The following is a 12,116-nucleotide window of genomic DNA, read 5'->3' as shown; positions in this document are numbered from 1 at the left end:
GCCAAAGTGAATTGAAAGCACCAATCTACATGTCAGCGAGGTTTGCATAGTGTAAAGCAGGGATGCTATTAGCACTATTGAAAAGACATACAGCACTCACATTTGGGTGCGAGTTCTTAGTAATTGAAATGTTCTACGTGTCTGCGTAGTTGTGTTTGAGTTTTGCATATTTGACCTTTTATTTGTATTATACTTTGAAACATAACTTAAGCATTCAGGAGCTTATTGTCACAAATACAGAATTGCAAGGAATTGTAGGGAGCATTTTTTTGGACTTTGTTAAAAATAGAGGAAGAATACATTCAGCTGTTGGATGTGGTCTCTTTTTTTTTGATCTCTTGTTGATTCTATGATGTTCATGTGTTCTGTTTCGTAAACCTTTGAGGCCTGTTGGAGCTTTGGCAAGGGCTATCTGCTGTAGTTGTCAGAACAGTGAGATCGTGCACTATTTTAGAGAAGGAAGAATAGGAAGGCTCCAAGGCTCCACTCTTCAAGCAATATTTAAAGCTTTTAGGCCTCCATAAAAATGGGAATCCACTGCCTCTGTTGAACAAGTAATAGAGGAAGGGCATCAGTCAATGAAGATCCAGTAGCATGACTTGACACAGCCACAGAACAGACTTTGAAGGAAAGATTAGTTTCAGATATAGGAATAAATGAAACTGTATTTTAAAAAGTAAATTATAGGAGATAAGCAAAGTTTGATTGTGTGAAGCTTATTTGATGTCACACTATGAATTTGGACATTGACAGAGCAATTAGAGAAGCTGGAGAAGGCAGAGACTAGTCTAGGTATTGTAAAACGAATAACCTAACTAAAAGGGAGACTACAAGAATTGAAACTGGGAGGAATTTAGTGAAGTTCTTCAATCATGGTCCCAAATTTTGAAAATGAGAGTTGCAGAAAGTAGTGTGGTGGCACAGTCAGTTATAAAAAGCGAACACACAAGGAGTTTCACGCAGGAAAAGTAACAAAGACTTACTAGAAATGGGAAGAATACAAAGTTTCAGACTTTTGGGATTAATAAGAAATTTTTATCAGGACATAAGGAAGGTTTCAAAAAAAAAAAAAGAATACAAATTAATAGAAAGTGAATCTGTTGGAGCAGTAGGCCAATTTAAGGAAAACTTAGATTTGAATATATGAACAAAATTCCATTTATATTTTTTTTTAATTGAGGTCTTATTAGCTAAAGAACAAATTAACTAGAAAAATGGCAGGAGCAGTTATTTTGAGCTTTTAAGATTAGTGTAGAAATGCACTACAAAATGTTTCTTATTGTCAGAGGCCAAAGCAGGGTTGGTGTGTTGTTTTGGTTCTTGTTCCCCCCCCGCCAATCTTGGTTTCTTACTCTGGATTGAACATTGTTTATCTGCAGATTTGTAACTATTATCTATAGCTTTGTGCTTAAAAATAAAAAAAAATTTAAGAGATGCTGTTTATGTTTTTCAGCTATTTCTACATAGTTGATTTTATAAAGAAATAAGCCAAAATCATTAGAGTGCAGTTAAGAAAATATTAATAAATACAGAGCATAAGTGAAATGCATTTGTTTCCTTGGAAACAATATATTGCAGTTTCTGTTGGATGAGATGAAGTCATTTTAAGTAGTGTGTATTTAGGAGACCTAATGAATTTGTCTCTGGATAGCACATAAATATGAAAAAAAGCTGTAGAAATTGGTGGAGCTACTTGCACTTCTGGTTTCTATAGAAACAGCCAATACATTGTCATGTACCAGTGCTATTAGGAAGAACAAAGTAATTAAACTAAGAAGATTTATTTTGTGCTTTAGGAAACTGAAATTATTGTTCTCATAGTTTGTCAAATCCTTACTGAATCTGTGGACAAAAAGATCAAAGATATGTGGTGAGGGCACATTTGTATTTGCATAATGGCATTTTGGATTAAATTATAACATTCAGGGGTCCTTTTTGAGTGGGAAAGCACATTTTATGTGGCTGTATCACATACATGAGCAGTCTCACTGCATTTATTTGGGAATCTCACACAGTGGTATTGCAGATGAGAATGGTAGGCCTGGCTGTGCGTACATACAGTCTCTCCTGGAGCAATTGCTCCTAGAGAGGCCTGGAATGGGCCAGGAAAAAGCAGTCTCCTACTGGAGTACAAGTATTTGAGTGAGAAGCTGTCAGGGAATAACTGTTTCAGTTTAAGCCTATTTCACAGAATCACCGAGGTTGGAAGAGACCTCGAAGATCATAAAGTCCAACCTGTCACCACCGACCTTGTGACTAAACCATGGCACCAAGTGCCACATCCAATACCCTCTTGAACACCTCCAGGGATGGTGACTCCACCACCTCCCCGGGCCGCCCATTCCAATGAAGAACGACTCTCTCACTGAAGAACTTTCTCCTCACCTCGAGCCTAAACTCCTCCTGGTGCAGCTTGAGACTGTGTCCTCTTGTTCTGCTGCTGGTTGCTTGAGAGAAGAGACCAACCCCCTCCTGGCTACAACCACCCTTCAGGTAGTTGTTGACAGCAATAAGGTCTCCCCTGAGCCTCCTCTTCTCCAGGCTAAACAATCCCAGCTCCCTCAGCCTCTCATAGGGCTTGTGCTCAAGGCCTCTCCCCAGCTTCATTGCCCTTCTCTGGTCATGTTTAAGAGTCTCAATGTCCTTCTTAAACTGAGGGACCCAGAACTGGACACAGTACTCAAGGTGTAGCCTAACCAGTGCAGAGTACAGGGGCACGATGAGTTCCCTGCTCCTGCTGGCCACACTATTCTTGATGCAGGCTGGGATGCCATTGGTGAAATTTTACTGTCTCAGCACTGACCAGTATGCCTTTAAAAACCAAGAATATGAAACTAGAGCAAAATAACACAACTCCCAGCATAATAGTTACCTGGGCTTTTATAACTTCTACTTTTGGGACTTTCTGCACAACAGATGGCATCTTTGTCTTTCATGGCACTCTTTGAGTTTTCACACTATGAAACAGTCTGTTCTTCACGGGTTTTTTCACATCTGCAACATCCTGTAGCAAGGAATTAGACTTAAATATGTATTGTGTGAAAACCCATCTTTTTCTGTGTGTTTTGAAACTGCCTTCTGCTAGTTTTGCTGCTGGTGAGAGGCCTTGAGCACAAGCCCTATGAGGAGAGGCTGAGGGAGCTGGGATTGTTTAGCCTGGAGAAGAGAAGGATCAGAGGCGACCTCATTGCCCTCTACAACTACCTGAAGGGTGGTTGTAGCCAGGTGGGGGTTGGTCTCTTCTCCCAGGCAACCAGCACCAGAACAAGGGGACACAGTCTCAAGTTGTGTCAGGGGAGGTTTAGACTCGAGGTGAGGAAAAAGTTCTTCACTGAGCGAGTCATTCGTCATTGGAATGGGCTGCCCAGGGAGGTGGTGGAGTCGCCGTCCCTGGAGGTGTTCAAGGGGAGATTGGACGTGGCGCTTGGTGCTATGATCTAGTTGTGAGGTCTGTTGGAACAGGTTGGACTTGATGATCCTTGGGGTCTCTTCCAACCTTAGTTACTGTGATACTGTGATACTGTGATACTGTAAATTCTTATAATGGAAGAAAAGCTAATCTGTATCTCAGATGTTCCTTCTCTGTTTCCTGTTTTAATTCTTACCCTATTTGAGATGGGGAGATAATTTGCAGTACAACGTCTTCTGGAATTTATTTTTTTTCTTTCCCCTAATAAATTCTTGATGCTTTCCATCACACCATTCTTCTGCCTTCTCAAGCAAGTCAAAAGTGACTTAAAAAACCCAGTGTACATTATTAATACTTAAACTCTTACAGATCAATACTAGATTAAACTCAGTCACTTTTTCACTTTAATCTTTCTCCCTTTTCATTTAATTTTTCTGAAAACCCCTGGACAATATTGACCTGTGTCTGCAAACAGAGCACTTACAAGGGAAAAACTTAAATAGAAAAGCAAAATAATTTTTCCATTATATAAAGAGAAATATGGTAGTCTTATGCTAAAACTCTTTTAAAAAACAGAAGTGTGTAACATGCTTGATCTTCTTGTCTATGATCTTGTCATGTGTTTTGATTAAAATTGTCATTATAGTTTTTAGATGATCAGAGACATAAATTGGATTTGTCATGTTGTTATGTTGTAGCTAAAAAGCAAATAGTTGTCATCTGCCTCAACACCTTACTGTCTAGATCAGCATAAATGGCTTATGCTGCAGTAGATAAAAAAACCCAAACTTCTATTTTATGCGAAATAAGCTTGCTTTTAAATTAAAAGACACTTTTTGTTATTTGTAATGCTGTAGTACTGTTTCACAGAAGAAACTTTAATCAGTCCACTGCTGCATTAATTGCTCAACCTGTCAGTAGAAAGAGGCAGTTTCATGCCAAAGTGCTCAACCTAGAAGGGTAGGGCAAGAAGTGGAAGGAAAAAATTAACCATTTTTACAGTTTAGAAACTGTGGCACTTACTGATTCATAGTATTTTCCTTGGACATCCAGCTTGCTTATAGTCCTATTAGATTTATTTTGAGGCCTCATTGCCTGATGCTCAAGACAATGACTATAAAAGCACACTTCTTCTTCATTGCTTGCACAAAACTTGAGGGGATTTTAGGAAAGTACAGTGCACGTAAGTTACAGGTGACCAGCACAGACTTGGGGTGAGCAGCAGCTTCTGAATTGCTTGTGTGGAGGCTTTGAGCTTCCTTGACAAATAAAACACCAGGCATTGCATTTGCTTTATGCAGAGAAGTATTGCAGAACACCCATCTGAAATATATACCTTGATTTCAGCATCACAGCGTGCTCTTCAACTCACCGGAGCCATAAGCATCTGTTTAAAACTGATTTAATTTGCTTAATTTGCCTTTCTTGTCAAATACCTGCAGCCATGAATTCCTGCCTCAGTGAAGAGTCTTTATTATGATGTTGGGTTGTGTTGACATCATAAACTGTTAGGCCTTCACTTGAAATTACTTCCTTTATGTCCAGAAAATTCTTAGATTGAAGAAGTGGACTGTGGTTCTCCAATGCTTATGGGTGATAAAACTGCAAATAGAAAAAGAGCAAAACTTGTTATTAGCAAACTGAAGCCAGCAGGATAAGGAAACTAGTGCTTTCCTCTAGCAAGTTCCTCAGGCATATCATGAATTAATTGTCTAAGGTAGAACAAAGCAGGTTTAATTATTAGTACTTTTCTGAGCAGGGGTGTTGTAATTAGCTCTTTTTGAAAGCTGTCTTTATAGGAGAATTTAGAATACTACATATACCAAGCTCCCAGCTGCTGTTCTAATTTAATTTATTGTTCTCTAAGCCAGTTCTTAAAGTGGTTTGAAGATTCAACAGCATCATTTTTCTGAAGTGTGTATTAAACATATAGAAAAAGATGGTCTTTTGTACTAACTTTTACAAAGACAATTTCCTGTTCCAGAGCTGAGATGCACTGGTAATTTGCTTAATATCCTATTAAATAACAGACAAGCAAGCTACTGATAGTAGCAATTTATTTAAGAGCCCAACAGTGTTCCAGCAGAAATTAGAACTGTGTACACATTGCCAGCTTCATAATTCCTTTTTTGCCTTGCTGAGAGAGGATGGCTCAAAAAACTCAGCTAAAAACAAGTCCCAAACCTAAACCCTAGCACCTTAACAGTACTGAACACAGCGAATTTATATCTATGTGCATTTCATGAAGGTTTGTTAGGAGATGAAAACCCAAACAGGATGTCTGAGTTTTTTATCTGTAAAATAAGAAAATATTTAAGAATCACCACCGTGAGTCATTGTTGGAGACCTACAATTTACCAGTCTATATTGTTCTTAATTTTCCATCAACAACTGGCCTCTTTTTTTTGCCTGCCTCCCTGTTTCTACACATTCCTGCTGCTCCATGCTCTGATCTTGCCAACTTTCTGGTTGGGACGTTATTTCTGTGAAGGCATATGCTGCTAAGTAGCCGTCTCCTTCTGGCTGTTGGGGTGGTAGAGCCTTTTTGTCCCTTCCTCTGAGTTTAACTTTATTTAATTTCTCCTGCAGTTCCTACAGCTCTCAGGTTTCTGAATGCCATTTCTCATTCCAGTCAGTTATATTTTGTGGTTTGCTTTCTTTTTTGTTGGTTTATTTGTTTGGTGACTGGGGGCGCTTTGTGTGTGTGGTTTTTGGTTGGTGCTGGGTTTTTTTGTTTGTTTGGTTTTAATTATTAATTAATTTTTTACATTTTCTCCTCCAAAATAGCTTAATTTTCTACTTTACTAATGAACTGTGGACTTCCTTTTAAAACTCTGTGAAGAAATAGCTATGCATGGTGATTTCTTCATAGAGAAAGCAGAGGCTATAAATATGCAAATATCACTATTTGCTTTACAAATTTTAATTGCTTTGTGTATTATGCAGATTCCTACACTGAAAAATCTGACAAGAGCAAGTAACACATTTTTATATTCACTATCTTAAGCATTCAGGGAAATTGATGAGAAGTGTACCATTTTTTTGAGTCTGCAGGCTTACATCTTGTTGATGTTATTACAGGGCATGTGGGGTGCTTGCATAACTAAAGCTCTTCACTAAATGCAAAATATCATGGTTTTGAACCATACATTTCACAGAGCCTGTGAAAAGCAGTTGGAGCAGCTGCTGATGCCATCCTTCCACATGCTGAGATCACAGGAAGCAGAGCTGGAAGGGACTTTAGGAAATCATCTAGTGTATTGCTACCCTAAAGTAGGATCAGCTAGTTCTGAACATTTCCAGTCAGAGATCTTTTTCTGCTTGAAGGAAGAAATCAAAAAGTTCTCATGTTGTGTTTGATGTTTGAAGTAGTTTCTTTTATTCATTAAAGTATAAACCAGACCTATAATCCAGGATATTTCACTGTGACACCTGAACATTATTTTTTTAAAATGTATGTGCTTACAGTATCTGTGAAAGATCTGGACACTGATGTCAGTAGTCATATGCTATGTTAGGGGTAAAAGGTTGGCACTGACATGCCTCAAAGATGGGAACTGTTTCAGTCCAATACTTCAAGCACTCTCGCTGCTCTGTTTTTTATCTAGTGCTTTTGGAAGATGGGCTAACCTCTGAACACTCTGTTGGAAGTGCAGGCTGCTATGTTTTAGCTATCTTGGAGAGAGAGAGAGAATTAGTTATTAATAACTAGGAGTCTTCTAGTGTCCTAGTTTTAAGGATCACTGTATTCAGAGAGATGGATTGCTTTGATCTGACCACTTGCCTTGAAGTTTCCTTTCACTGGAGGCAAATCAGGGAAAAAGAAAGCAAAACTATTGATTTGCAAAATTCAAAGTAGATAACATAGATTCAAAATTTCATGAAGAAAGGTGGAAAGGAAATAAAATTGTTGATATATTCCTTAGAATAGTTCAAAGTCTCATACTTTTTAATATCCAACTCACAAACTGTTCAAATATTCAGAATATTGTGGCTGAGAACTCATTTCTTCCTGAAAGAAGATATAAGCTGGGGAGCTGTGGTCTTTTTAATTTGAGAAGATTTGGGACCTTTGGTATTTCCTATTACATCACGTATGCATTAATTACATGATGGGAACTGGTGGATGAGCCACTGTATTTGCCTTTGAGCCTGGACATGCTTTGAAGTATTGATGGCTCTTTTTTTCACTACTGGACTGCATTTTCAGCAGAGTGGCAGAAAAAGCCTCTGTTTCATCAGAAACACCAGAAGCTGCTTCTTGCCAGGATGGTCAGTAGGCAAATGAGGTGGGAGGTATGGGATTGAATGCCCATAAACTAAGGCATGGCTCTGGTTGAGCCTAGACTTGAAGAGCCTTGAATCATCCACTTTATTCATCCCCAGTCAGAAATAGTGATGTATAATTAAGTTCAGAATGATTAACAAGAATATTCATTTCCTGCTATGTCATTTTCATACCTAGAAGTCCCAGACCCTACTAACCTAATTACTTTTCCTTTTCTGGCTCTGTAACTAGCTGAGCCTTTTGAGAACAAGACCACCAAAGACTTGCAGTTTTGTTTTCCTTGAAGGGAAAAAGGAGAGATCCTCAGAGCATGCTGAGTTCAGTCATAGAACCTCAGAATACCAGCTTAGAAGGGAACTCAAAGTTTGTCTGTCCAACCTTTCATGGTGAACGTGTGATCGAGACAAGATGGCCCAGCACCCTGTCCTGCCAAATCTTAAGTGTCCAGTGTTTGGAAATCTACATCTCCCCTGGGGAGATTATTCTAATGGCTGATGGTGACATGTGCGTTGCCCTGTTGCTTATCCAATGAATGTCTGAGTAGTTGAAATCACCCATAAGAATCAGGTTCCTTCGACCTAAAATTTATGTAAGTGACCCAAATGTTGTTTTCCTTATCTTGGCTTGAAGGTTGGTAGCAGATGCCTACTGTAAGATCCCCCTCAGAGATCAGCCCTCTGATCTCGACCCAGAGGCATTGCATAAGGCTTCCACCATTGCCATAGTTAATTTCTATACATTCAAGGTTGTCCTTAACACAGAACATTACTACTCCTCCTCTTCTTCCCTACCTGTCTTTATGAAACAGTCTAAGGCCATCCATGGCAATCCTCTAGCTATGTGAATTGTCCCACCACGTTTCAGTTATTCCTATGATGCTGTTACTTTCTGACTGGTTTCCAGTTCATCCCGTTCGCTCCTCAGGCTATGTCCATTAGCATGTGTACCCTTGAAGTGGTTGTCTTCTGGTTCTTGTCATGGGAGGCAGCTAAGGAACACTTGTCACTGCTCTGGTTGGCCTGGATTATTCCCCAGTTGGTTGCAATGGTGTAATGTTGCTACTTTATACCCCACCTCCCAGTTCCTTCAGTTTAAAGCCTGCCTCATCCAGTTGGCCAGCCTGCTGACAAAGATTCTCTTGCCTCCTCTAGGGAGTCTAGAGGCGCTCAGAAAAGAGAGGGAGTTTGTGTAGACCCAGCATCCTGACATTGTGTTGTCTAATGCTCTTTCTAAATCTAACCGTAATTCCTTGGGAACTGATAACAAAGTTTATGTGTATATAACATACGAATTGTACAAAACAGATCTTTTCTTTTATCTCATTTAAGTTTCCTGTGTGTGGACTCCTTACATACACAAGTTAGCTATTTAATACACTAGTAGTTTAACATTTAAAAATTACTTTTTCACAAATATGTAATTCTTTTGGAGGTAGTTATACTAACCTGTCAAAAAATAACAATTTTTTTTTTTTTTATCCCCTAGGTGTTAAGAGTGTACAAAGCTGCAGTACAACAGACACTGGATATACTCTTCCTTGCTGAAGGAAGAGAATTTCTTACAAGCACAGATGCAGTGAGCCGGGACTCAGCTGATCGTACTGTTATAGCATGGGACTTCCAAAGTGCTGCAAAAATCTCCAATCAAATTTTTCATGTAAGATTAACAACTAATACTCTTTGGGCCATGATTTAGTATTTCATGCTTGTCAGTGTTCTAAAAAAAAAAATTCCCTTGAAGACTGATAGGTCTCCTATTTACGTTTCTGTTCTCATTCACTGATATCTAAGCTATATTTAGGCAAGGCCACTGCAGTGTCATTCTGAGCTTGCCAGTGGTGCATGGCAGTAGTTGCTATAAATGTCACATTTTTTTCCCCCCACACTTTCATACATTTTTCATCATCTGCAAAAAGGGCTATTGACAAATGGAGTTTAATATTTGTGTAGTAATAGCAATCTGGTACATGCATATAAATATATAGTACAGCATAATCACAGAGTAAAATTTATTTTTATCAGTACAGGTATAGTATTTCTCTCAGTAATCTATACAGGCAAGATATTTTATGGACTAAATTGTCTAGAAAGGCTTATAGCCTTAAAGGAGATTACCAAGGCAGCTAATAGGTAATTCCAACTCCCTGGGTCTTTTCTGAAAACTCAGGTCTGTATCCTATGTAATGTAACTTTTTGGCTGAAATGAACAGTTCTGTACTGACAGGGACATGTGGTTGACGATGTAATGGGATTGTTTCATGTTTAATTGCCACAATTATGTCTTTGTCCACTATTGAATTTATTGACATCACAAACAAACAAATCCCAACCAAACAAAAAACCCAAAAGAACAAAACTCTGAATGTATAAAGTACAGACCAGAGAAATTCTATATCAAAGAGTGAAAATGAAACAAACAACTTTTCTCTTTATAACCTGACAAACAAACACCTTCCCCACCATCCTATATTCTCAGGACTACTGCATCTCCAAAATGGGCTGGTTTCCCTCTTTTCTGCACTGTGAATAAACAAAACTTGGTGGTGATTTTGTGAGAGAATCCCTGAACTCTCTAAACAGATTAGATCACTACAGGACTTGATCTATTGCTTGCCTGCATAACAAATGAATAGTTAAGAGTTCTAGAATAACCCATTATTACACTAAACTCTGCACAGTGCTAGTGTAGATTAAATTGCTCTTTCTAATCCCTTACTGTTAGACCCAGTTACTTCCAAGCAGCATGCAGTACTCTGCTATGGAACACACTCTGAACCAGCACACTGCTTAACTCTCAAAAGATAACCTGAATCATTTGAACAAACCTTTATTTTCATAAACCAAAACCTTCTTTATATTTGTTTTCAGGAGCGTTACACATGCCCAAGTCTGACCCTGCACCCAAAAGAATCTGTGTTTGTTGCCCAGACAAATGGGAACTACATGGCTTTGTTTTCTGCCCTGCGACCTTACCGGATCAACAAAAAGAAAAGATATGAAGGACATAAGGTATGCTTCTTCACTAGGAACTTAGTATCAAAGTCTAGAAGGAAAAGAGAGCAAAGTACCTGTGCTTTTTAATGTCTGATAATAGTGTTTGATTATAAATCAGTGATAGATATTAATTGGCTTCATTTACCTTCCTGTGTGGCAATCTGTTTTGAATTATATGTACTCTGAAGAAAATAGTTATTAGAAGACTTTATGAATACTTAACAGCTTGATTAAATAAGTTTGTGTTATAGCTGTGTCTTAATAAACACCTGGAGAAGTCCTTGGTGTATGTTTATTTAAAGACACAATTTTTTTGGTACTGCGTTAATTTTCAGTATATCACAATGAACTTTTATAATCAGCATCAGGAGTTACATTGATATTGATTTTCACAGGTAGAAGGATTTGCAGTGGGCTGTGAATTTTCTCCAGATGGAACACTTTTGGTGACAGGAAGTTCAGATGGTAAAGTGTTTTTCTACAACTATCATACTGCTAGGATTATTCGTACTTTGTCTGCACATAAAAAAGCTTGTATGAGTGCAGTATTTCACCCAGTCTTGCCATCACTTCTTGCAACGTGTGATTGGGCTGGAGAAATCAAGATCTGGCAATAACAAGCAGAGTTACTTTTGAAGATGTCTCCTGTTAGTCTGTCAAAGGCATAGGAAATAAACCATGCTGTGTGATGTCACATTTTGGTGTGATGTGTTGTAAGCAGGATAAACTGGTGTCTTTTATGACCACTGAGTGTATGCTGGTCTTGTGGTTAGCTGCTGAGCAAAGAAGTAGTCTTCCATTCTCCCTTGGCCCTGGTGACAAATTTCTGCCCCTTTGTTGTCAGCCTTCTGGTTCTCATCTAGCCCCACCCTAATGTAAATAGCTAAACTTAAAACTTTTTATGAAGCTTTTCAATGCAACTTTCTTAAACCGTGTTTTATCATAAAATCATTCATGTTGGAAAAGACCTTTAAGATCAAGTCCAACTGTTAACCTATCACAGACAAGTCCCTCATTAAACCATGCCCTGAAGCACCACATCTACCCATATTTAAAATATGGGTGGTCTCCAGGGGTGGAGACTTTCCCACTTCCCTGGGTAGCCTGTTTGAGTGCTTGCAGCCCTTTTAAGTGAAGGCATTTTTTTCTAATATACAATCTAAACCTCCCTGGCACAACTTGAGGCCATTTCCTCTCATTCTCACCAAAAGCTGGTGAGGACACACTGTGTAACAGATGAGGATGTTCAAATCAGTTAGTGGTTATTTGATGTTCAAGGATTTTTTTTCTATTAGTTTTCACTAGTTTAGCTCCTTGACCTAGTCAGTGAAGGATTGGAAAGCAAAGGATTAGACAAGCAATATTGTAGCTCAAGGCAAAACAGCTTCTATGCTCAAGAAGAAGGAGGATGACAGGGCAGGTGTTT

General features: G+C 38.7%; 1 protein-coding gene across 1 annotated transcript in view; it reads left to right on the top strand.

The window, feature by feature from the left end:
- Positions 1–11,737, top strand: part of WDR25 (WD repeat domain 25) — a 60,323-nt gene extending 48,586 nt beyond the window's left edge. The window contains exons 4-6 of the mRNA XM_009905113.2: positions 9,183–9,353; positions 10,565–10,705; positions 11,086–11,737. Coding sequence (XP_009903415.2) covers positions 9,183–9,353; positions 10,565–10,705; positions 11,086–11,307 — 534 coding nt within the window. The 3' untranslated portion in view covers positions 11,308–11,737. The remainder of the gene's footprint in view (positions 1–9,182; positions 9,354–10,564; positions 10,706–11,085) is intronic.
- Positions 11,738–12,116: the final 379 nt, after the last annotated feature.

Source organism: Dryobates pubescens, chromosome 5 (assembly GCF_014839835.1).
Source record: "Dryobates pubescens isolate bDryPub1 chromosome 5, bDryPub1.pri, whole genome shotgun sequence".
Lineage (NCBI taxonomy): Eukaryota > Metazoa > Chordata > Aves > Piciformes > Picidae > Dryobates > Dryobates pubescens.
The sequence above is the reverse complement of the archived record's forward strand: the minus strand, read 5'-3'. Positions and strand labels throughout refer to the sequence as shown.